Source organism: Piliocolobus tephrosceles, chromosome 2 (genome assembly GCF_002776525.5).
Source record: "Piliocolobus tephrosceles isolate RC106 chromosome 2, ASM277652v3, whole genome shotgun sequence".
NCBI classification, from domain to species: Eukaryota; Metazoa; Chordata; class Mammalia; order Primates; family Cercopithecidae; genus Piliocolobus; species Piliocolobus tephrosceles.
The window spans coordinates 137,941,192-137,966,139 of record NC_045435.1 but is presented as its reverse complement, the minus strand read 5'-3'; the positions used below and the strand labels follow the sequence as shown (position 1 = coordinate 137,966,139).

Genomic DNA, 24,948 nt, shown 5'->3' with positions numbered 1-24,948 from the left:
AAAAAAAAAAACCTCAGCTAAACCAAGGAAGTTTTATTATTTTTAACTAAGTTTGAATTGTGTACATTTGGGGGTGCTGTGTAAAAAATACATTTTAAAAGGAAGGTCTTACACGGAGGGCATTGGATATTAATATTTGTTGGGTCTAGCCTATGAAGAAATCATGGAATTATAATTTGACTTGTTGTGGTGGTGGTGGTGGTTATTGTAAGACAGAGTTTCGTTCTTGTTGCCCAGGCTGCAGTGCAGTGGCGCGATCTTGGCTCACTGCAACCTCCGCCTCCCAGGTTCAAGTGATTCTCCTGCCTCAGCCTCCCAAATAGCTGGGATTACAGGCGCCCGCCACCACACCAGGCTAATTTTGTATTTTTATAGAGACGGGGTTTCTCCATGTTGGCCAGGCTGGTCATGAACTCCTGACCTCAGGTGATCTGCCTGCCTTGGCCTCCCAAATTGCTGGGATTACAGACATAAGCCACTGCGCCTGGATTAGTGTTTTTAACCCTTTATAAAATACCCACTATAGTCAAAATAGCCACTCAGAATATGTGGGTTAGCTGAATTTCCTATCCCATTGCCATGCAAATGCTAAAAGCAATCAACTGACAGACTGTTTGGCAGGGCTGGGGTTGGCGGGGGAGCGTGTGGGGGAGGGGTGGGGACAGGAAAAATTGTCAGGAAGAATGACACAATAAAATATTGCCAGTTAATTAACCAGTGGGTTGAAAACTGACATTGATCAGAGCTAAGGAGGAAGAGGGTTCTCCCCATAATGAGCTGTGGTAACAACAGGAATTACCAAAATGTAATTATAGCCAACTCTTCAGAGATGAGCCATCCATGCCTTGAGACTTCAGGGTCCCAATAAAGATATTTTTGTTCTTGATTACTAAGATGACACTTGAGCCACGTTTTTAGACACGATTTGGTGTTTCTACAAGTCTTCATCATATTTTAGAGCTATTTCCTTCCTACAGTCTGTTTTTGAGCTTAATGCTCGGTGATCTCAGGCTTATTCCTGGGGACCCAGAGCCTCCTGCTGAAGCAACACATCCAGTCTTGCTCAACATAGACAGTCCCTTAACTTACAGTGGGAGATGCAAGTCTTGGGACTCAACTGTGACTCTAGGAGTTGAATGGTAGTAGCATCACCCAGTGAATATTTTAGACTAAAAAAAGACAGAAAATGACATGGCATCTCCAATGATGTTTACTTTTGTGGAAAATTGTAATCTCTTTGCTTACTTTATATTGCATTTTTGAAACTTACTCTATTATAGCTTGTTAAAGTTATTTAACCGTAAGTTAACTCTAATTCATTTCACAGCAAGATATAATAGCTCAGCATTCGTGAATGAATGAATTAATTAATATTCTTTATTCTAAACACTGTACAGTACCAAAATATCTTTGAAAAAGCTATGAAGGCTGTAACATTGCAGACAGTTTGACATATGTACTATAATTTGAGTACCTCCCTCAATATTTCAAGTTGACACAATTCTTACTACTAAAAGTATTGCTTTATCAATTTCAAGCCAGCTAAGATAGACTTCTTTAAAAACAGATCAATTTTTGTTTCTAAAAATATATCCTAATATCAGGGTATTATTCTACCACAGAGAATTCACGTTGATTGTCTATCCATTTAAAACAATATAGTTATAGTCTTTTCACAGTATTTCAAAAAGTTGGATAAGCTGGTGGTGTAAATATTTCGTCTTGGGAACTTTATACAATGAAAAGAAAATAAATGATTGATGCATACTCAAACTAATTGAAGTGGTACTGAATCAACGAGATGTTTTCACCTGAATCATGCCCACAGATGCTATTGCTTCATTAGTCCTTAATTTAGGGATTACCTCCATTGGCTAACTCGATGACACGTGAGGGTTTCAAATAAGATTGCCTCTCCCTTGTAACATACATCATAAAGAGAGCTTGTTTAGAGACAGCCTACCTCCTGCCCTGAACATGTTTTCAAGGAAGTGATCAGGGCTGTTTGTTTTTCTTGCTGTTGGATGTGGTCTTCAGTGAAGTCACAGGAATGGAATGAGAGTGACCACAGTTGACAATGGAGCTATTTCCACAGCTGGCTGCAAAGAGTGGGCAGTCCATCACAGATAAACTAGCACATGGGGATAGATGATATAAAACATCTGTCACAATAGGGATAAGCAAAAACAACGTGCCTTTGAAGATTGTGTTTTAATGATGAGGTGGGGGGTTCTGTCTCTATAATGGGAATGAAAGATGTGTTGTTGGTAGGTAGATGACTTCAGGCTTGCTCTTGCATGCAATAAAGCAAAAGTATATGTTAAAAATCTCTAACAGTCGTCAAATCGCCTGATTTTGCTGACCATTCATTTCCTTGCCTATCCCATGTATAATCTATGAGAAAAGGGAGTGCTAGCAAAAAATAATGGCAGAAAAAAAAAAAACTGGTTCTGAATAATTTTCTCTTGGATAACTTTAATACATCAGTATAATTTTGGCTGGAGGCTGAGAGGTCAGAAAATGTGTTTTTGCAATAATTTTCTTCAATGTATTTGCATCCCCATGTTATTTATTTTTTTTTTTTTTACAGAAGTTTTGTAAGGTAATATAAAAATGCTGTGTCATCAAGGCCACATAATGATAAATATTTCAAAGTGAATTCCAGTTAGTAGACATAAAGTCCTATTTGTTTCTGTTAAAGGAGCAGTGAGGAAAAATAAAGACATCTTAGTGAACTATTTTTGATATAATTATAAGTTTGGTTTCCCACCCCATCTGCCTTTGAAAATAAATTAAAAACAATAAAATTCACATACACTTTTATTTCATATAGTTGCTATAGAAAAAAATCTTTGCAACAGATAAAGGTGATAGCAAATAGATGCTAAATATTCTTGCACAATACAATTCTATATATACCCTGTTACATGACCAAAGGGGTACCACTGTCACTGCTGTCCCCCAAACCATTCTACTCTGCCCTGGTAAGGAAATTGCTGCCATTGCTGCACACTTTGAAATTTTGCTACTTTTCCACCACCCCACCAGCAAAATGGATGTCACATTCCTTGCTCATTTGTTATTAGTCTTTCAACTCTAATTCCCTTGCAGGTGCTTTTGATTAGCAGAAGTCACAAATCTATATCTAGCAGCAAAAGGGTGTAGGGAATGTTTTTAGAAGGGTTTTCTTTTTTTTATGCAATTCTACATTGAAGAGGTAGGATTCACATTGAGGGGAACTAATGACATCTGAAGAGTATTAAAAAATAAATTTCTGCATCCATGAATGGCAGAGGTTCACCACAAGAAGTAACTGGATTGGTCAAAATAAGAGATCTTAAAGAAAGAACAGTGCTGGGCACGGTGGCTTACGCCTGTAATCCCAGCACTTTGGGAGGCTGAGGTGGGCAGATCACCTGAGGTCGCGAGTTCAAGACCATCCTGACCAACATGGAAAAACTCCGCCGCTACTAAAAATGCAAAATTAGCCTGGCGTGTTGGCGCATGCCTGTAATCCCAGCTATTCGGGAGGCTGAGGCAGGACAATGGCTTTAACCTGGGAGGTGGAGGTTGCAGTGAGTCGAGATCGTATCATTGAACTCCAGTCTGGGCGAGAGCAAATCTCCGTCTCAGGGGAAAAAATAGAGAGAAAAAAAAACAGATGTAAAGGAATTTATGATGTCATTCTGACAAGACTTGACTCCTGACTGAGTTGTTATGGCTGATGAGGGAGAAGGAAACGTCAAGATGACTTGGCAGTTTCTTTGTTATTCTGAGAATCAAGCAGAGAAGAAAGAATATACTCTGAGAATGAAAGAGGAAGACAACATTCAGAGTGAGACATAGTAGTTTTGAGGTACATGGGATTCAGTCAGTAGTTGGAAATTTGGATCACGAGTTCAGAAGAAACCAAGGCAAGAAAGACTTTTTTAAAACTTTAATTTTTAAACGTATTGTAGCACTTTTGATTAATCAAGTCTTAACAGGCAGGAATATTTGGGAATTTTACTTCTAACACCTTTTTTTTTATGGTATATATCTTGAGCTAACCAAAATATTTCTCTACTGACTCTTACTATTTTACACAGCATATACCATCTCTTCTAATGCTTGGCTGTCATAGCTATTTCTAACTCATTGGTGAAGCAGATGACGTTATTTGGAAAGAATGGAGGTTTCAGTGTGAAGGTTGCCATGAAAATATGTCATAGGAAAAGAAAGGGAATTTTTTTGTTAAAGGAGATTTTATGGGTAAAAGCAGAAATCCTATGGAGATGATTGAGGAACTATACTAAATATTACTAGTTGTTTGTGATTATAACAAGGAGTCATATTAATAGTACTAATATTATTCCAAGCTATCTGGCTCTCAAGCAAGAACAAACAAAGGACTTAAAATGATTGAGAGTCAAACCAAGAATCTTTTTAGAAGCAATGCAATAGAAAATTCACTCAGAGCCCTGATCAAATGTAGAGTTAAGCTTTCCAAAGCTTATCGTGAATATAACTCAGCTGGGGCAGGTTCTAATTTCATGGGGCTGGGGTTGACCTGAGATTCTGTACGAAGCTCCCTGATGATAGTATCCAGTCCCAGGCCATACTTTGAGAAACCAGGTAGTAGAGTTTAAGAACATTGTATTAAACAAACAAACAAAAATTTAAAATTACTCATATAGTATTACTGCTTAGGAGAAATGGTGATAAAATCGAGGTGGAATAAAACATGTAACTAAGTTTCTTGCATAAATACTGAAGCAAATAGGACACTGAAGGATAACAAGATAAAGCTGTCTTTTATCACAGCTGGACAGTTTTAAATATGTTAATTGAAATCTTGAAGGCCTCAGAATGTAACTTGTTTGGATGCTAATGTATACGTTTTAATTTTAAAATATGCCTGTTATACCAAGACATATTTTATCTCAGCATTAGACTACAGAACGTGTCATCAATAGGGTATATACTGAGTTTGAAGCATGTTAGCAATAATAATGCTAATAGAAAGTGTGCTTTAAAAGGAGTAAATTAGTTCTTTAATAGGGTCGTGACTTCACACCTGTATCCTTAGAGCTAGTTAAGTTGCCAGCCCTAACCAGGCGAATTCCTAAAAATATCTTAAAGGAGAAAAGAAATATTCTCTGAGGGACCACAAAATAAAGTGCTTTTTGTAGCAAATTGCAGGACAAGGAATAGCTACTTTTCTAGTAATAGCCAAAACTGAGGTGCCTTGTGACATATTTAGGCAACTTGCACTATAAACGATGGCCACAAGTAAGATAACAGGCAGCTTTTCCTCTTGATCACCCCTGTGGTTTGAGCAATGATTTTCCAGGCCAATTCGCCAATAGGATCTTACAAGACCTTGAAAAGGATTTGCAACCGGGTCTTTCAGTCTATTTGTCAGTAAGGAGAAGTTTTTAATGAGAAGTTTTATGACAGCTCACAGTCCTGAGTGCTAGTTAAAGCCAGATAAACATTTTACCAGACAAGAGATGAGGCCCATAAATATTCAGACATCTGCTGGGAACCCTGTTTGCCTTATCGTTTGGAAGAAGGCTGGCCTGAATACTGCATCTGATGGATGCTTGAAACTTTCGTAAGTTGAAAATGTGTTTGGAGGTATACAAAGTGATTGCTGTACAAATGAAGAAAGCATTTCTTATCACATGACAAGGTTTGACAAGAATCTTAGGCAGATATATGTCTACTAAAACAGTTCATGGCATAATGAAGTCCTGATTTAAAAAACCTTAACCTACATTTGTAGCGGTACACTTTGGCTGTAATATGTACAGAACATTTTGCAGCATTTAACAGAGCATAAATAATTCTTCCACAGAGTGGAAATCATGCCGTGAACTCCAATGTTAAACTTCGTTGGGTGGGGTGTGGCTCTCAGAAGCCCTGGGATTTTTCATACTAAATGATGAGAAGGTCAAGCTGGCAGTGGTCAGACTGAGATATTGTTAAAGAAAAGCAGAGGAAATGTATGAATGCATCTTTTAAGTCCATCTTTTTGGCCAGAGAATGCTTCTGTTATTTCCATTGAATCTTCTTGTCCAGGTTGAGCAAGGAGCGGCTGTTATTGTTTCACACACCGTTAAAGTTGTCAGAGACCTGGCTGGTGAGCAAGTGCCATTCACTCACTCAGTCATTTAGCACCATTAACTAAGCACCTGTTTTATGACAGACACTGTGCTGAGCTCAGAACCATTAAAAGAATAAATATATAAGGTATTGCAAATGATACCAGTGAACGTAGGATTCAGGAAAGAAAGAAAGTTTGATAATGATCGAAGTGTGTGCAAAATGTTATGGGAGAAGAGAGGAGCAAGTGATAAGTAGCCTGGGTCAGTCATAGGAGATGTTCCCCCAGAATGTAGTATTTGATAAGAATCTTAGAGGACACATGCAAATGCTGTAGAAGCCTAGCAGTGCAGGCCAAGACAGCAAGGGTAAGAGGTAAGACGGGCCAGAGAATGATGAGGAGTACAGTGTGGTGGAAAGAGAGGCTTCATGTATATGGCCTGGGGATTAGGCTAGAAAGGTAAATTGAAAGCTATGTGATCCTCATAGATGATGTGTGCTATGCTAACAAGGCCATCCCAGACCTACCTGTAGAAGCCTCTTTTGAACAGGGATAATGCTGAAACAGAGTAGAAAGCACATGCTTTTGGGCGACCCTACGACTCATTCACTCTAACTGGTTTCTGAATAAGACAAGTGGAAATAGAAAAATGTCTTGTCTGTCACTGAACTGTCCTAGCTACCCTTACACTCCTCCAACACATTTAATGTATAATAGCCATTGACTTAACAGTACCAGTGTCTTAAAAAGGACATTTCCACTAGGAAATACTAACTCAGCTCTAGGTTGCACTTTGGGAAAGGAGGTCATTTAATACTGTTTCCCTTATATCCCCACTTAGAACAAAACATAAGGAGAAACTGGTCTGCTCATCTTCGAAGTTATGTATATATATATATATATATATATATAGTTTTTAAGGTAGAAAAAATTATTATCTAATCTCAGTATTTCAAATATAATTTTCTATTATGAAATATTTGGTGGGTAGAGATCAACAGTTTTCTTTCTATCTTAAAGTATAAAAGGAGCTGAAATATATTCAATTAATTCATTTTTAAGTGGCATAGCTTAATAGTCTTGTTTTTGATTTTTTTTTTTTGTCTTGTTTTTGATTCCTTTAAATACATTTTGGAGTTTGCAATACATCTGCGTAGGAAAGCTGTATACCACGGGGGCCCTGCAAAGCGAAGACAAAGGACTATGGTTATGCCATTAATTTTTTCATACAAATAGTCTCATTTTTTCACATCATCTACACCACAACACATGGATTTTTATAACACACATATTTGTGAGTGGTAGACACCCCCAGCTGAAAGCTCCTCATTAGTTATGCGATAGGAATCAGAAGCTGATGAACACAAGTTCACTCTTTGTCATTGAAGCTGTAAGGTCCTTCTGAAGTGGCCTGGGATCTTTCTCTAAACAATATTTCCATTGACTCAGCAACTATGATCCCTTAAGTAGAAAAATAAAAGGAAAAAATATAGTAACCCATCTGTGTAAGAAATATATAATCTTAACAGGGTCAATTCTATAATCAAGTGTACAAGTTTAATGACAAAATAAGTGTCCTATTATATATTCAGTCGGCAAAATCATTTGACCACAGGGTCCTCAAAATCTCAAATTTTCAACTCTCCCTCAATAATGCAATATATTTAAAAGCCACCTTGCTCTATTAGGATTCTAAAGAGGCTACCGAAAACACCAAAAGCTACTGATAAACATGTTTCTGTAGTTTTAGGCACAAACGTCTAAAGGATTAAAATAAAGCATTATTGAGAATCCTAATTATGTACCTGCTTTGGTAAGAAATACTTCAATGTGACATATTTACTTTATATTCTCATTCAAAATGACACTATTATATTAATAGGTACTTAACCAATAATTGAAACCATTATTCACAGTTGGATAGGCATAGTATATAATTAGAATTCTTTTAAAGGTACTTCCATGGCTAAAACTAATTTGGCTTTAGTGTCTGTTAATATTATACTTCAAAAATATTACTTCCAGTTACTAGTAACTGAATCAAAAATCAACCTGAAATTAAAAGTTTCATTAGGAGTACAAGGAAAAAAAACCCTATGTTTATAATTAATAGATATTCTGTCATTGGGAAATCTATGTACATGTACATATCTCTTCTACATTTATATAGCAATGGAAAATGTCTTCTAAACGTTATACCCCTAGCCCATAGCTACATATCTCCATGTAGTAGTCCAAATAGCATGCCAATTAGTCTAAGCTTGTCCAAGCATTGGAAAGAGAAACCCAGCTCTAGTTTGCCCCATTTCCAAAATAAATAGCAAAATAAGTCGGCAATCAAAAATAATTATAAAGCAATTGGAAGTCATGGAACAGTCCTGTTTTCTTTCATTGCACAATTATAGAATTTGGGAAATTGGTGTATATTATAACCATAATCTTGCCATGGATGTAAAATGTACTATTAATTGTAGGGAACAGACTGTAGATGAATACTTTGTGTCATTTTTCTAGTTACTGCCTTTCAAATTCTTCCTTACTTTGTATAAATGGAGCTTATGGATATATGTATGTATTAGTGCTAGGGTTTCTGAACCCTAGCACTAATCCTGGGTTTGCTGGATAATTATTTGTCTTGGGGAACTGTTCTCTGTGTTGTAGGATGTATAGCAACATCAACAACCACTATCCCCTAGGTGCTAATAGTGCACCTCTGCAGTTATGATAACCAAAAATGTTACCAGACATTGCAAAATCACTCCTGGTTGAGGATCAATGACATATGTACATATAGACACACTTTTTATTCTAATATATATATATGTATACATATATATCTTATATAGCATTAGTCAAACTTTTTACTTCAAGCAAATTTTGGATTTCATCTTTAAGGGGATGATAATTGAAGATATCATAAATGGACATGTGTGAGTTAAACTATGGTTTTAAAACTGAAGCGCCCTTTGGTAGAACAAGTTTTCTCAGGAGTTTGGAATGATCCGTTTTAACCAGCAATCTCAAAATAACATTTCTAACTCCTTTTCAATTGGAAGTTTTATTCTTTCATCATTCTTTCGGTGAACACTTATGAAGCATATATTGTATACCTCCTACTATAAACAGCACTATAGACACTAGACAGTGGTGAACAAAACAACATAATTTCAACCCTTTTAGAATAAACAATCAAAATCAGAAATATTAGTAAATATTTACCATTTGTCATTGATCTGAAAATGAGTGGTACTGATATATAAAATTAATTTACAAAAACCGTTTTGAGTACTTACTGCATGCAGTTCCTATTTGTAGAGATTACAAAAGTTGTGTAAATGTAATGTCTTCCCTCTTGAAAGATGTAATGTGGAAAGAAGCAAGTAGAGAATAATAAAGGGGAGGGAGAGATTAAGTGCTAAAATGAAGTTCTAGGGGCAGTGTGGCTTCTGGCTTACCATGTAATTTATCATTTCCCATACCTCCAGCATTTGTCAAATCCTTACAAAATGCGTACAAAGTTAAAGGCTACCACCTTTGCCACAGCTTTTGGATTTCAAACATAATTTTTAAAAGTCAGACTGTACCACCATGTTGGTTGGAAATTTATCTATGGAGGTAGATAAGGATTAATGATTGTTTCTAAGAATTAGGGACATTTCTTACTCCTTTTGTTTTTTTCTCCCCACAAAAGCCTTTCTTAAACCCTGAACCCTCATCAAAACAAAACAAAACTACTGGCATCAACAAATGAAAGAAATTAGACATCCCTACATATACTACAAGACAAGGAATGTTGCATGCAAATATTGCAGAACACTGCATTTGGACAGCTATTCCTCAAGTTAAGCTACCTTCATGCCATTTATATTATGAGATCCTTGTTGCTATTAGATATTTATTCTAGGAATATTAAAAACTGGCAAAAATCAGACAGATGAATAAGATAATGAAATCGTGACTTAAAATCACCTTTTAAAAATTCATATATAGTTTTGTGTGAATCACTATAGGCAATAGTATAATACAGATCACAGACATTTTGACTTGAGGCATTTAGATAAGATGAGAAAAAAAGGGATGATGTTTCTTCTTTATTTTCACTTATATCCAAATAATTTTATTTTTACTTCTCCATCTCTATGAGTTCAAATACAAGGCTACTAAGAGTCCAAATACGAAAGATTCCCAATGTGTTATAACACAAGCCAAACTGATCAAACTGAAGCATGTCAGGTCATCACACTTATTATGGTGTGATTATTCAGCTAATATTTCTAGGTCAGCCCATCAAAATGCAGGCTTAGCCCCTTTGAATGTTTTTAACAGGATATAATGTGATTATCACATAAAGACCATGTCCTGTAAAAAGACTGGATTCAAACAAATAATTGAGAAACAGCATAAATAAAGTCACTTGTTTGCGTGTAAGAACTGTAACACTGGCTTTATACAGTAGCAGTTTTTAGAGCAAACTTCTTAAACTTTAGGGTATATCAGAGTCACCTGGAGAGCTTGCTAAAACACAGATTTCAAGGCCTGAATCCCAGAGAATCTAATTTTTGTCTACTGCTGCTACTGATCCACAAACCATAGTTGGGGCGGCACTGACCTAGAATACTATCACAGGAATATTAACGCAGCTAATTCTTCTTATTGTGGTTCATCTTCTGGGATTAATGTAGGTGCTAAGTCAGCGAAGTGTGCTCTAGATGGGAGAGAAACCACACGTGCTTTTTCCCTGATTCGCCAATGGTTTTGTATTTCAGTTGGAAAATTAAAATATGGAACTTTCAAAGACTTCAACTTTCTTTCAAGCATTGGCAGAAGGTTAACAACACAGATGCTTTTCCGGCCTTAGGTCAGATATATTTACACCACACATGATGATCTTTGGAAACTTTACCCAAATTGCTGTTGAAATTGTTTATTTCAGAACTAGGGCAACCAGATCCACCCTTTGTCTCTTGAGTGGGAGCAGCTTTGTTTTGCAAAGGCAGTGGCTAGAAAGGACCAGACGTTTCCATCAGCTGTTTGGTCATTGTGTTTTTTAGTGGAATTATAGCATTATACAATATTTTTCTTTGTAGCTTAAACATTGAGCAAACCCAGACATCCAGAGATGCTAAAATGAAAAATCAGTTTCTTCTTGCTTTGCCACTTGCCAAGTGAACTCTGTCAGACACCACATCCTATACATCTCAAGTAAACAAAATTATGCTTAATGTGTTGGCAACATCTGTCACAAACACTCTTCAGCCTATGACTTAAATGTATTGAGTTGGAGTGGATTTGACAGTTCATTTAGTAAGTCATAGTTACGGTTACAGGTACTGGCTTTGCCAAACTAACCATAAGGCTTTCCTTTTCTTCTTTTATATTTATTTATTCATGTAATACACAATACAAAAGAGATTTCATAGTTTTTACTAAGCAAAGTGGCTGGCAAACACCCCCTTTGCTGTAGATAACCAACACTAAACCTCTCTAAGTTGTCTGTCTCAGATAAAGTATCATTAAGAAAATTCATTTCTCCCAGAAGTTACTACTAGTTACTTCCAGTTTGCTCCCTGACTATACATTTCTTCCACTCCCTTAAGATTAAAAAATTTGTATTCTTAATAATTGGTAGGATCTTTTTCACTGAATGTTTTTATTGAATGTGAACAAGACTCTACATTCTTACATATCCTCCCCCAAGAATCCTTATTTTATTTTTTATGTATGTGCAGTAGCTGATCTGCTTAGAAAGAATTGTTCGTTTATGTGCAGTAACTGGTCTCCTTACATTATTTTGCACTCTGTGCCTAATGTTGCTATTTACGACTCCAAATAATGATAAATCCCTTCTTCCTCTTTCCTTTGATTGTCAGGTTTCTGGTTTATACACAGAAGCAGCACTCACTCTGACATCTGTAATCAAATGAGTCCCCAAACGCTGCTTTCAAAGAAAAGATTCTCAAAGAGACCAGACAATTCTTCCAAAATAAATTCCAAGTGCAGGCATTCCATCCTTCTCATCATGCATGAATTTTGATTATTCTGTCCCATGCTCACCTACCTCATTTGCATATTGCCTTAAAAAAAAAAAAACACACATCCCTGGGGAATGAGACAACCTCCAGGGCATTGAGAAGAAAAGTATCCTTACCAAACACAATTGGATTTTTATCTCTGATTTACATGAATGATCCTTTTTGTGGCTAGAGCAAGCTGTTTACAATTGAGGTGTTTCTGGGATTGTGACAGTTTCACTGCATGTTGGAATGTCTAGGGGCAAATATTCTAAAATGATAACCTGTCTTGAGTTCAAGAAGAGAATTGAAGTCTCGCACCTGCTAAGCATTAGAATGTTGTCAAAGTGCCACTTTTTGGTTGAAAAGAAATGCTTCAGGACTTCCATCTTAACTCTGAGGTTATTCTATAATTTATCCCTAGGTGATTTAAGAAGAACCCTAGTTCTTCTTAAAGTGTTTACTTCTGGTCTGGCACAACAAATACCTGAAATGAAGGCCAGTAAGTATTTTTTTAAAAAAGGAAAACAATAAAGATGCTTTTGTTAAAAAGATTCAGGCAGCAGAAAGAAAAGTGCTATGTCTCTGAATTATAATTAAGGAAAAGCTTATCTTATGTTTCTCATTTAAGAAGCATCCTGATGAATGACAATTCACAGAAGCATCGAGAAATTCAAACAACACAAATGCACAATTGTGTATATTTACAAGCTACAGACCTTTAAAATAACAGACATGTTTTCTGATTGATTCCTACTGAAAAGCCTAAATGTCTTTGTGAACAAAGCTGACCCTGTGTATCAAGCATTTCCAAATATTTGGCTCAATTTCTATTATCTCTGATAGTGAAAGGGGAGGAGCCCATAGGGAAGGCAGAGTGATAGCCTGATCTTTTTCACAGATAAAGTCAGGAAGTTGAATTTTGATAATACCAGGAAGACTTGCTTAGTTTGAGCAAAAGCATTTTAGGAAGCACTTGCTGTGGGTAATTAGTTTGGGTGCCAAGATCTGGCCATCTACATGCATCTGTCCAGTGAGAAAAATAATGTTTAGGGAAATAATTTATTCAGATACATAATCATTTTATCATAACTGGGTATTTAAATGGGTTGTTATAAAACATGTTTCTACTTTTATCATAATCTTTAAATGAACATTGAAATTATATACTCTCAAAGATTCCATCCAATTCTAGCTTTTTAAGTTTGTTTTTTAAAAATATTTTTTCATTCTCCAAGTTAATTACTACAAGGAATGTAGCAGAATAGAGAAAGAGAAAGGGAAGGATAAAATGACTTAGCTCCATTCTTCACTCACCATAGGACACTTTGCATATGGATGGAAGTTTTTTAAAATGTCTGTAATTTCTTTTATCCCCAACAACGATAATAAATCAAAAAACATATTATAGACGTCCGCTTTTCTTAACATCTGATTTAAAAGTTAACACTTTTTTAAAAAAAATTGTGGATAGACATAAAAATTTGACCAGCTTTAACAGAGTTTGGTATTCTGTCTTGTGTCTAAAATATAGATAGATAGAAAACAGGTCAAAAGGTTAGGAGAAAAACAAATGGGAAATTGTAATTTTGATTTTTAGACTATCAATGATAGATTTTAATATGTCCTTCAAAGAAATCTAGTTCAGAAACCCATGTGGGTCAGCATTATCCCTCTTAGCAGTAGATTGCATTGGGGTGACTAAGAATTATCTATGTATTAATAAATAATAGATAAATGACATAAATCAAATTTTATCAAATAACAAGAAAATTAGAGAATTTCCACTAATGTTCATATTTTTCAGTCAGAGAAGTTTATATTTAGAATAATGGGCGAGAAGATATAGATGATTTATTTCAATACATTCTACCTCAAAAAATGAAAATATTTTAGATACATCACAGGTAAATTACCTCAGAAGAAAGGAAGTTGTTAATGGCATCTATTCAGACAAGCACAAAATGACATGAATGGACATAAAAATTATATACAGTTGAATTTAGCCTTTTTAGTAAAAAAGTAAAACCATTTGATGTTCACACATTTACAGTTGACTGTGTTTATTTGTAAGAAGTCTCCTTCCTTGTAGGATATGTTTTCAAATGGACATTGTATATGCTTGTAGGGTGCTGTGATTACACCAACCATGGACCATCCCATGTCAATGCAACCAACCAACATGATGGGCCCCCTGACACAGCAGATGAATCACCTTTCATTGGGCACAACAGGAACGGTGAGTTGAAGAGATTGTTTTGTTTCGTTGAACTTTTTTGATCAGATGTGATAGTCTCCATTTTTACTGGCATTATCAGTGAAATTGTATCTGTACCGTATTCATTAACTAACACACCTTTCAGGTTTCAGTATGAACAAGCTGCATTCTGCATGTATGTTCAATTCCAGGGCACATGTACTCACAGTGGCAAGACTAAAGTTCTATTGTGTCATTCAGTTACTTCTTGTTTTTTATGGTTCAATGTACCAGATATAATGTCTGTTTTTGGAAAGGTGTCCTTTTGCATGCACCTGCAAATCTAGACCCTGTGACTTAATATACTCAATCCTGGTTTTCTCTTCCCAGCTGCTTACCAGCTCAGCCACAAGATTATTACCAGGTTATACACGAGTGAGGGGCCATACCTATGACTGATACTATTCAATCAATAAAGAGTAATTGAGTAATTGAGCTATAATTGAGTTACTTTAATCCTTCTTTTTGATATGTTGATATAGATAATGTTGAAAAGAAGGAAGGGAACCTAATGTGCTTGATTTTTTTTCTTATAGGTTATGATATTTTTGACTAGCCTTCTTTCTCCTCAGAACAAAAGAGTGCTGAAAAATGCCTGTTGAAGCCTGGATCTTATATCAATGAGGCATTTTAAATCATGGGAAAAACTTCATGTTTGATTTTTTTTTTTAAAGATAATTCCCCAAATGTTCAAGGAGGCAAAAGCCTAATACAATCTAGAATACTGAAACTTCACTAGTTGCCATTACAGAGAACAATGAAACCATGAAACCTAACCACTCATGTGACACCTTCAGTAACAGTTTTATTTTGGCAAATGTTAGTGCAGATAATCTTGTCATTTAATAAAACATAGAAATAAAAATACATTTTTTTTTTTGACTGAGGTAGCTTAAATATTGTAGAAAGAGCACTGGACTAGGAGTCAGAAATCCTAGATATAAAACTTGAGTAAGCCCTGTTGTATCTGTCAATTTTGGGGAAAATAATATTTCTAGTCTGAACTTTTTTCTCTATCTAGTTGAAGTATTGAACTTGATCATATATGGCGCCCTTTGAATATCCAATTCTATATTTTTAAACCTATATGTCTTATAGTTACCATCTCTGTGATTCTTCAGTTAGGCTGACTTCTTCTCCAAATATCTATGTACAATATGCACACTAGCTGTGTATCAGGAATTTTACTCCATAGCAATCAATGGCTTGCTTGACAAATAAGTCTTGTTGACTCATGGACTTTTAAGAATATAAGAAGTTTCTGTCATGTCCACTGAGGCCTCACAAATCTGTCCTAAATAGGAAGAAAGTCAGTACAATTTAATGGAAAGAGCCACATTATTTCAATAAAGAAATTTTAGTTTTAGTAACATAAACAAAGTTGCAGAACCTGTAAAAAGCAGTTGATAGTACCTTACCTGTCTGAATGCTTGGGCTGGATCAAATGATCTCTTAGGTTTCTGACCTACACTTTTAGAAGTCATGTCTAAGATATATTTAACTATATGCTGTGGTACAGCTAATTTTCATCATGGAGATACAGTTTGAAGAAATATTATATTGCTTTTATCAAAGGATTATTTGTAATTATTTTGTGTGTTACTAATAAGCAGGCCCTAGGAATAGTATCAGAAGGCCTGCAGTTTCTTATTTTTATTAATACATTATAGATTTCCTTCCATATCAGCCTTTGTGTCCTTCAGTGATCATAAATTCTGAATGAGTGATGTAATGCAATTTTACTGTATTGAATAACAATCTGGAATCTGACTAAAGAGAGAATTATAATGCAAAACATAGAAACTCTTTATAATTTTTACTCATTTGGTTCAAAAGTAAAGCCAATTGGCTTGCTAAAATTTAAGTTTGCAAACTAGTAGAAATATAAGAGCTAGTTAACTAATTGTATGACTGAATCCTTTAGGGAATTAAAAAACAAGTTAGAAGACACAGAACAGACTCAGAATTATAATAGTTATTGAATCGATAACATATATTATGATTTTGTATTTGAGTATTTCAACAAGAACACATTTGTAAGGGACCATGACTTTTAGGCAGCTGGTAATAGCCAAATAATTCAATAATAATATATAACATTCTCTTTCTTAGAGAGTAAAAGTTTTAAGTATGTGGTTTATTGTTAACATCAAATTTCCACTAGCTTTTTTTGTTTTCCTCCTTTACATTCACACTAAATAATGTTTAGATACATTATAATATTTGTGTTACTTGATGTTATGGAAAAGTGTAAAATTTAGTAAGGTTTTGAAGAGGTAGAGAGAAAACAGAATTACTTTGTTGATTCATTTAACAAAATATAATTAAGTGTCGTTGGTGTCCAGAATACTGTTACTTTGTTTTCTTAGACTGTCACTCTAACTCTTTGATATGACTTCATAGATTCTTTTTATCTGAAGTTTGATTGGCATTTGGAGTGACTATTATCCAGTTGAGGATGATTTTGTAAAATCAGATTTTTCTACCTTATTGCATCTTTCCAACATTTTCATTGATGGGGAGGAACACTGGCATAATGGAAAGATCAGTCAGCTTTGTTTTTAAACTTGAGTTCAAAACCTGGCTTTGCTCCCTTATTAGCTCTGCATGTTTAGGTGAGTTACTTAACCTCTCAGAACTTTTGCTTTCTCATTTTACAAAATGGGAAAAATAATGCTTGCATCCCAGAGATGTTGTGAGTGTTAATGAAATGACAATATGCAGCATTCCTTATACAGTGTGATACCCAGTATGTGCTTCTCAAATGAGCTGCTCATACCCTTCACCTCCAGTGGCTTCTAACTGGTGGGAGTCTAGTTTAGGTAGCCAGAAGTGATGTAGCACACTGTAAAATCCATGGTATAACTCACCTGCACTATTTCACTTGTTATAAATAATTTCTTTAACGTCTCCATTTCTTTGGCTGCTAACATATTCTTTTAACGTAGCAAATTCAAAAGCCTGTAGAGTCCAGCCAAGTCATATTAATGAATGAAGTGGATCAAGTTCAAGCCAAAACCCCTTGGAAATACATAATCAATTTTTAAATATTTGCCTATATCATAAACATACTCATACCATATAAACATATATGACATTGGAGATTATATTTTAGATAAGATATATTCTCCATACAATAATAATACTATCTCTGCCTGAGTTTTGGGCAAATAGAAGTGAGAGGTGGTGCCTTTGGCAGCCTGAAATAAGGATGTCTTGTCTGAAGAGGGCAGCCACTACTCTATTAGTAGTACAGCTGTTGTGATGGCTATTGCCACATGGACATACAGACCCAGGGTGATCTCAGTTTCCAACTTTTAAAGATAAGCTGAATTCTTGAATTTTGATTTGAAATTTATCTATATTTAAATATTGGGCCCAGTTTGTCCCAAGAACTCCCAGTTTGTGACTCCTGCCCAAGGTTTTTCTGGTTCTCCTCAAACCTCTCTGGCCATTCCTTCTTCTCTTCCTGCACAGATTGGTAAGCCAGAGCTTCATTTTTAACATACTTACGCCACATGATTTTCGTAAGCAATCTCATTCACTCTCATGGTTGTAAACCCTGGCTTCCAAGTTGACTCCTAAATCTCAGTCCCCAGTGCTAACCTCATCTAAGAATTTTAGACTCATTTATCCAAATACTTGCTAAGTATCTCCATGGAAATCTCCCTCAGACAACTCAAAGTCAGCATGACCCAAACTAATCTCATGAGCTTTCCAGAGCTTCCTTCCAACTGAAACATCTTCCTCTTGTATGTTTCTGCTCCATTTCCCTGCAAGCTAATGACATGACCATTTTTCCTGTAGCCAAATCATACATCTAAGACCCGAGCAAGACCTTTTCCTTCTCCCTCACCACCATACCCAATTACTTTTCAAGTCCCACTGGTTTTTTCTCATAGACATTGGTCAAATACATTCTGTCTTCCACACTTCTGGAGTCTCTGCCCTGGGACTCATTTGATTAATTGTAATAGTTTCCTAACTGTTCTTCAAGCTTTAAATTTCAGTTTGCTCCAATCCATTCTCTACCCTGTTGTCACAGGTAGTCAATCTAAAACTATCTGACTGTGTCTCTCTCCTAACTGAAACATTTCAGAGGATTTCAGACATCTGAGCTCACAGAAATTCTGCAAAACAAGGTGTGAACAGTGACAAATCAAGATTAAGATAGGATTCTAAACTCTAGAAACAGATAGGTTCCAAGGGGAGAGCAGAGGGTGACCCAGTGAATAATCTAGAGTAGGAAGTGATCAGGGTTGACGGAAGTTGTAGCTGTATTAGAATTTTCCATTTTTAGAAGGGAGATCTTGAACACAGGCTTAGTCCCACTCTTCCTTTTAAAGTCCCTGGCTAAAGGAATTGTATTGGGCCAAAACCTCTTTTTCCTGTTCATAAAAGACGATATAATTGTCTCCCATGACCTCAAATTTTGAAATGAATGCCATGTAGCTTAATTAACCTTTCTCTACAATTTGCCACCTCAGATGTTTATTGTTCAATTCTCTATTTTAAGCTAGACAGAATCTGCAGGCCTCAAAAAAAAAAAAAAATGCATTTTATGCAAGAAGTGTAACTGTTTTATTTCAGAGCTCTGCTGACCCTGAAGGATTTTCGTAGCTTTTCTACTTTTGTTTATTTTTTTGTCACAGTATTCCCTTGATGGAACCAAAGCCCCATTATCCATAACTTCTTATCACTTTATTGTAAGCTTTAGCAGAAATCACTGGAGATTTTACTGTGTTATGAGAACCTCCAAATTGCATGACAATCTTGTTTTACAAGTGTCTTATCTCCTTTTCATTTGTTCAGTTGCTGATCACCAGCGGCTTACAATGTCACCAGAATCTGTTGGAAGAAATAAAAAGTTTTAGTTCTGCAGGTTTTGTATCTGCAGTTTGGTTTGTGTTCTCCAAGCCACTGATGATTTGTGATATCATTGATTTCCACAGTGTAACCATAGTCACTCACAAAAATAACCTTGTAATTGTACTCCATCTGTCCCCACAGTTCTCTAGCATTTTTCAGTCACACCACTCCTTTACTGCTCTGACATTTTGTTGGTATCAGGTGAAAATCCTCAATTATTCAGTTTGTTAAGATATTTTTCTTTTTTCTGTTATTAGGTATGAATATAAATATTAAGACAGACTTTTTAAAAGCTAACAGGATGTTAAATAGACTCTGATTCAGGAAACCGTATCATAAATGGTAATGAGTACATCTCCTAAAATAGTTCTTCAGGAAAAAAAATTAATTTAAAACACTCAAATACGAAACAGAAAATATATCTAAAAAAGTAATAGTTTTAAAAAATTGGTTTAGTTTTACTGTAAAGTGAAAGACCTTTGAAGGGAGTCTTAGGAACAGTAAATGAACTGGCGTTAAATGTAAGTCTAGTAGTATGAGTGTGTATTTGTAAATATTACACTTTTGTTGTTTAAAAAAATGAATTCTGAATTCAAATAAATTACCACCATAGTAAAAAAGCCTCAATAGTTAAAATGCCAAAGAACATGAACAGATAGTTGATAAAAGAGTAAATAGAATGCCAAGGAACATGTACAAAAATTATAATCAAAGAAACAGAAACAGTAATTAATCAAATATACATGCACATATATCCCATCAAGTAAAGCTATCAAAATGCAGTACAAGTTGCTAATGAAGTTATAGGAAAATAAGCATTCTCTAGCACTGATTGCTTGATGCTAGGAATCTCAATTTGTATAAGTACCAGTTGAATAGCAAGGTAGTCAATTGAGATACTTCAAAACATTTATACTGACTAACCAAGAAGTTATAGTTTTGAGAAGCTCGTCTATGGAAATATTCTAAAATTTCAGAAAAGTAATTATACCTCAAAAATATTTGACACAATGTTTTTTATAATGTCTAACAAAAAAGAATAATTAAATATATCATAATCCATCCATAAACCAGAACGTAATGCAGCATGAAATCATAAGAGTGTTAAATAATTAGGAAAAAGTTTATTTATAATGTTAAATTTTAAAAAATTGGAAGTAAGGCAGGCTGTGGTGGTTCATGCCTATTATCACAGCACTTTGGGAAGCTGAGGCAGGAGGATTGCTTGAGGTCAGGAGTTGGAGACCATCCTAGATAACGTAGCAAGACCCCATCACAATAAAAAAACATTGAAAATTAGCTAGGCATTACATGATTGTGTGCCCTATAGTGCAAATACTGAGAAGGTGGAAGCAGGAAGATAAATAAAGCCCAGGAGTTTGAGGTTATAGTAAGCTATGGTTGTGCCACTGCCTTTCGGCCTGAATGACAGAGTGAAACCCTGTCAAAAGAAAGAGAGAGAGAGAGAGAGGTAAATTTGCATGTGCAGAGTTCAATATCAACTATAAAGAAGTATTATCAGGCTATAGAGAAATATAAAACAAGTGTGGCTATTTCCAAGTGATGGGATTAGGAGTAACGTCTATTTTAATCATTTTGCTTTTCTACGTTATCCAGCTATTCAGCAATAAACATTATTGGCTTTTATTATTTATTTTAAAATGTTATAAATATATTCTTGGAAAATGACTAGTAGCATGGTCGAATAATTAACTTTTAAAAATTTTTTTTATTTTTATTTTTGGTTTGGAGTGGTAATGTGTGATTGCAATTTTTCAAAAGGTACTAGGAATTACTACTATTCAAAAATTTGGAAAAGCTTTAAAAATGATTCTAATTATTCTAGATTTGGGGATTATAATCAGCTCAGTAGTTCAGGTACCTGTTGCAAGAAACAAAATAACTCATGTGTCTGGTTTATTTGCATTTGAATCTTTTGATCATGTTTGCTTTTGTTGCTCAAAGTGCCTTGCAATGTTCAAGTTCTAATCTGTCTTCTCACATGCCATTTACTCAGGAGAGAGTGATTAACCTTTTGTGGCAAGGAGATGAAAGTGAGAAATACGTGATAATCCAAAAGTTGTCACATGGGTTGAAAAAGAAAATTTGGGATTTTTGCTTTTAATAAAGGTCATATAAATGGAATAAGAGTCACACAAGAGCATCTCTTTAACCATGTGTTGGCAGTTGATTTGAATCTAAACAATATCAAGTTTCTTTTAGAGTTTACCCCTCCAAGGGGAGTGGGGGCAAAATTAGAATTTTCCATTTTTAGAAGGGGACCCTAGGCCTACGCCATATGCCAGTCTCCTTTTTAAGATCCCTGGCTAAAGAAATTCCAGTGAGTCAAAAGCTCTTTTTTCATCTTTAAAAAAGCAAATATATTTTGTCCCATGTAACCCCTAATTTTGAAATGATTGCCATGTAGTTTAATGAAGCTTTATCTAGAATTTGACACCTTCAGTGCTAGGAGACTTGGGATAAAGATAACCATCATGTTCAATAGATTCTGTTCTGTGTATCTCTGCTCCCACAGTTACAACACATAAAGCTTTTTGGCCCTGAGGCGAACGCACCCTCCGCTCTGCCTCACTGACAACCACCGGGATCAGAGCTGGAGCTGAGTGATAAATAATGAAATTTGCCTTCAAAATGTGTTACCCTCCATAGAATATGAGAATGTACACATTTTTTATTTTTCTCTTTTAAATTTTAGTTCTTTCTTTTGTTCTCTAGGACCTTGTTTCATATCATGCTCTGGGCCCCCTCTAGATGGGCTGCCTGGTAGAACTCTTTTGTCAGCCAGAGAGGGTAACATGTTTATATTGATTCCCTAAGGGAGGTACCAAACAGGCTGTGGAAGATGACAATGTTTCAGTACAAACTGTACTGTCCCAGCAAGTCTAACGGGACCTAATCGCATGTACAGTATTGTGGTAACAAGGACCATGGTATCAAATGCAAATGAGGAATCATAATGCCTTTACTACTCTGAGGTAGGGGGGTCAGGCAACCATATGACACACAGCGGACTCTTCCACGTGTTAGGGCTGATTCTATTTTATTTTCTTTTGTACTTCATTGCATTCTTTCTCATGCTCTTTTCATTCAAAGATTCAATCCCAAGACAGGATTATGATACTCCACCAGCTGTTGTGTCAGGTAGGAAAATTCTAATTCTTTTAAGACTGGATTGGAGGGGAGAGATGGAGGTTGCCTGGTTTTTTCCCAAATTCTTTAAAGCAGTGATTCTCAACAGAGGTGGGTGCAGGAAATTTGAATTCCAGTTTGGAAGGGGGCATATGTAGTTCAGAAACATAAACTTAATATTGTAATTCTGTTATAAGTCTCGAAAATAAATGTGTTGCATTTTAAATAGAAAGTAAAAACTCAAAGCCATTTTATCTGTCAAGGATACACAGAAGATAGAGTCTGTGTTCTGTGTATCAGTGATTCTCAGTGTTAGACATGGTCATCAAATTCCTGAAAAGTGGGAAAATAATTTTATGTATAGCAAAAGAGGGCACAGGTTAATAAAAAAAAAAAAAAATAGCTTGAGAAGCACTGCTTTAGAGACCAGAATTCTTCTAAATTGGAAAATCATCCCATTTGCTTGCTCAGCACCCTGCATAGGGTCTGACACATAGTACATGCTCAATATAATTGTTTGTTGAATGAATCAAAACTTCAGATTTGTTCCCAAAATGATTCTTTTGGATATTGAAAGAAAAGCTGCCATTATTCCATTTATACAACAAAGTGGCAGAGGTTGATTTGAAAATATGTTGGTGTCTTGAGGGTTTTAATTAGCAATATTTAAGTTGTTTCATGAAATTTAGTAGTGCAGTATGTAATAGGATATGTCTATGTAAAGAGGTGGATTTTTATTTTGAACTGCACAGATCTTCTTGTGCTTTCATTTTAATTTTGAATTTTGACTTCTTGCAAAGAGAAAAATGGGCACAATTTTTTATTTCAGTTAATTTTTTAATTAAATACTGGCAATCTGAAGAGCATGAATTCTTTGATTCTTTGACATGTCAGACAGCAAGGTCATAAAATACAAAGGCAAAAATGCATTGGGAAGACAGAAGAAGAATCAAAGGTCAGAAATAGACTGAAAGACCCCATGGAGCAGTTGAATCTGGCAACTTGATGGTGGTTTTCAAGCAGGGGAAATCTTGCTTTTAGCCACCTGTTTGCTTCACCCAGCATCTGAAGGGTAATTCTTTTTTAATTTGTATACCCTTATTTAGTTATGTTCCTGGCTGAATATTCATCTTTAAACTTCAATTAATAATGTCCCATTGAGGAAAAATAAGTTAACTTTTGGCTGTGAAGTCATTTTGGTCCTCTTCAAGGTCTCTACAGTAGATTGCCACTAATGAAAATATCACTTAGTTTTTCCCAAAGTGTATTTCCTGTCATGTCTTAACATGCCAATTTCATTTAGGATTTAGGGCCCCTGGGAAGAGACTATATTTCATACATGGTACTTTTGTTTAACAGGATACATCTACTCTTGATAATTTACCAATATTCATAAAAATAAAAGACACAAACTGGAACTTACCTTCAACTAGGTTTCCTGATTTTACTTTCAAGAACATAATGGAGAAAGCAAGCAAATCATTAAAAGTACTTATCAGATATCAGTCATAGGTCAGGCTCTACGTAAGTCGATTAAGGTAGAAGATCTGGCTGAAAGTCTAGGCTCAGGAGTTCTCACCTGATTGCATACACAAGGCCACTGAAAGTTCTAGAGCAGATGAGTGACTTGATAAAAGCAATGCTTTAAGAAACTTAATCTGAAAATTTTGTGTGGTCTGGAGCAGGAAGACATAAAAATCACATGGAACAGTTAAAAAGATTAGATATGATATATTGTATTTATAATAAAAAATCATCCTAGGTTCCCAGCAGTGGAGTAAAAAGGAAGGGACCCAATATAGAGTTAATATGAAATTTGGGAGATTTCACAGTTATTTCCCCCTTGTAAGATTTAATTGGTAGTTTGAAATAAGTTTCACAGACTTCTTTGGTCTACATCTAAATAGAAATAGACTTGCCTTTCCCAAATGCTTGTTAATTGGCTCGTAGGACAACTTCAATGACTTTTCAGAAATTGAATATGCTTTTCTCACCCCTTGGCCACATCAGAAAAGTGAAACAGGAAATAGCATTGTAATATCTCCTTCCCAAATCTTCCAATATGTCAATATTGGACAAAACAAATAATTATTTACCAGTGTAGAATCCAACTAAATTGCTTTAATTTATTGAAGCTGAGATGTCTGCTTGATAATTTACAGATACACAACTTCATTCAATCAATATTTCAACATTTATGAACAACTTCTGAGTGCTAGACACTACACAAAAGTACTGGGGATAAAAAGATGAACAGAAAATAGACCCCTGATTATAATATAATATATATTTTTGGCCGGGCGCAGTGGCTTATGCCTGTAATCCCAGCACTTTGGGAGGCCGAGACGGGCGGATCACGATGTCAGGAGATAGAGACCATCCCGGCTAACACGGTGAAACCCCATCTCTATTAAAAATACAAAAAATTAGCCGGGCGAGGTGGCGGGCGCCTGTAGTCCCAGCTACTCAGGAGGCTGAGGCAGGAGAATGGCGTAAACCCGGGAGGCGGAGCTTGCAGTGAGCCGAGATGGTGCCACTGCACTCCAGCCTGGGCGACAGAGCGAGACTTCGTC

The 24,948-nt window shown here is 35.6% G+C and overlaps 1 protein-coding gene across 6 annotated transcripts in view; it reads left to right on the top strand.

Moving 5' to 3' along the window:
• The window catches only part of RBMS3 (RNA binding motif single stranded interacting protein 3), a 750,151-nt gene that overhangs the window by 655,569 nt on the left and 69,634 nt on the right, over window positions 1-24,948 (top strand). For 3 of the 6 annotated variants that reach the window (XM_026454169.1, XM_023207252.3, XM_023207248.3), the window contains 2 exons: window positions 14,228-14,338; window positions 22,340-22,387. In XM_026454169.1, the coding sequence (XP_026309954.1) occupies window positions 14,228-14,338; window positions 22,340-22,387 (159 nt within the window). The remainder of the gene's footprint in view (window positions 1-14,227; window positions 14,339-22,339; window positions 22,388-24,948) is intronic. The other 3 variants (XM_023207251.3, XM_023207250.1, XM_023207253.1) reach the window with 1 other exon arrangement.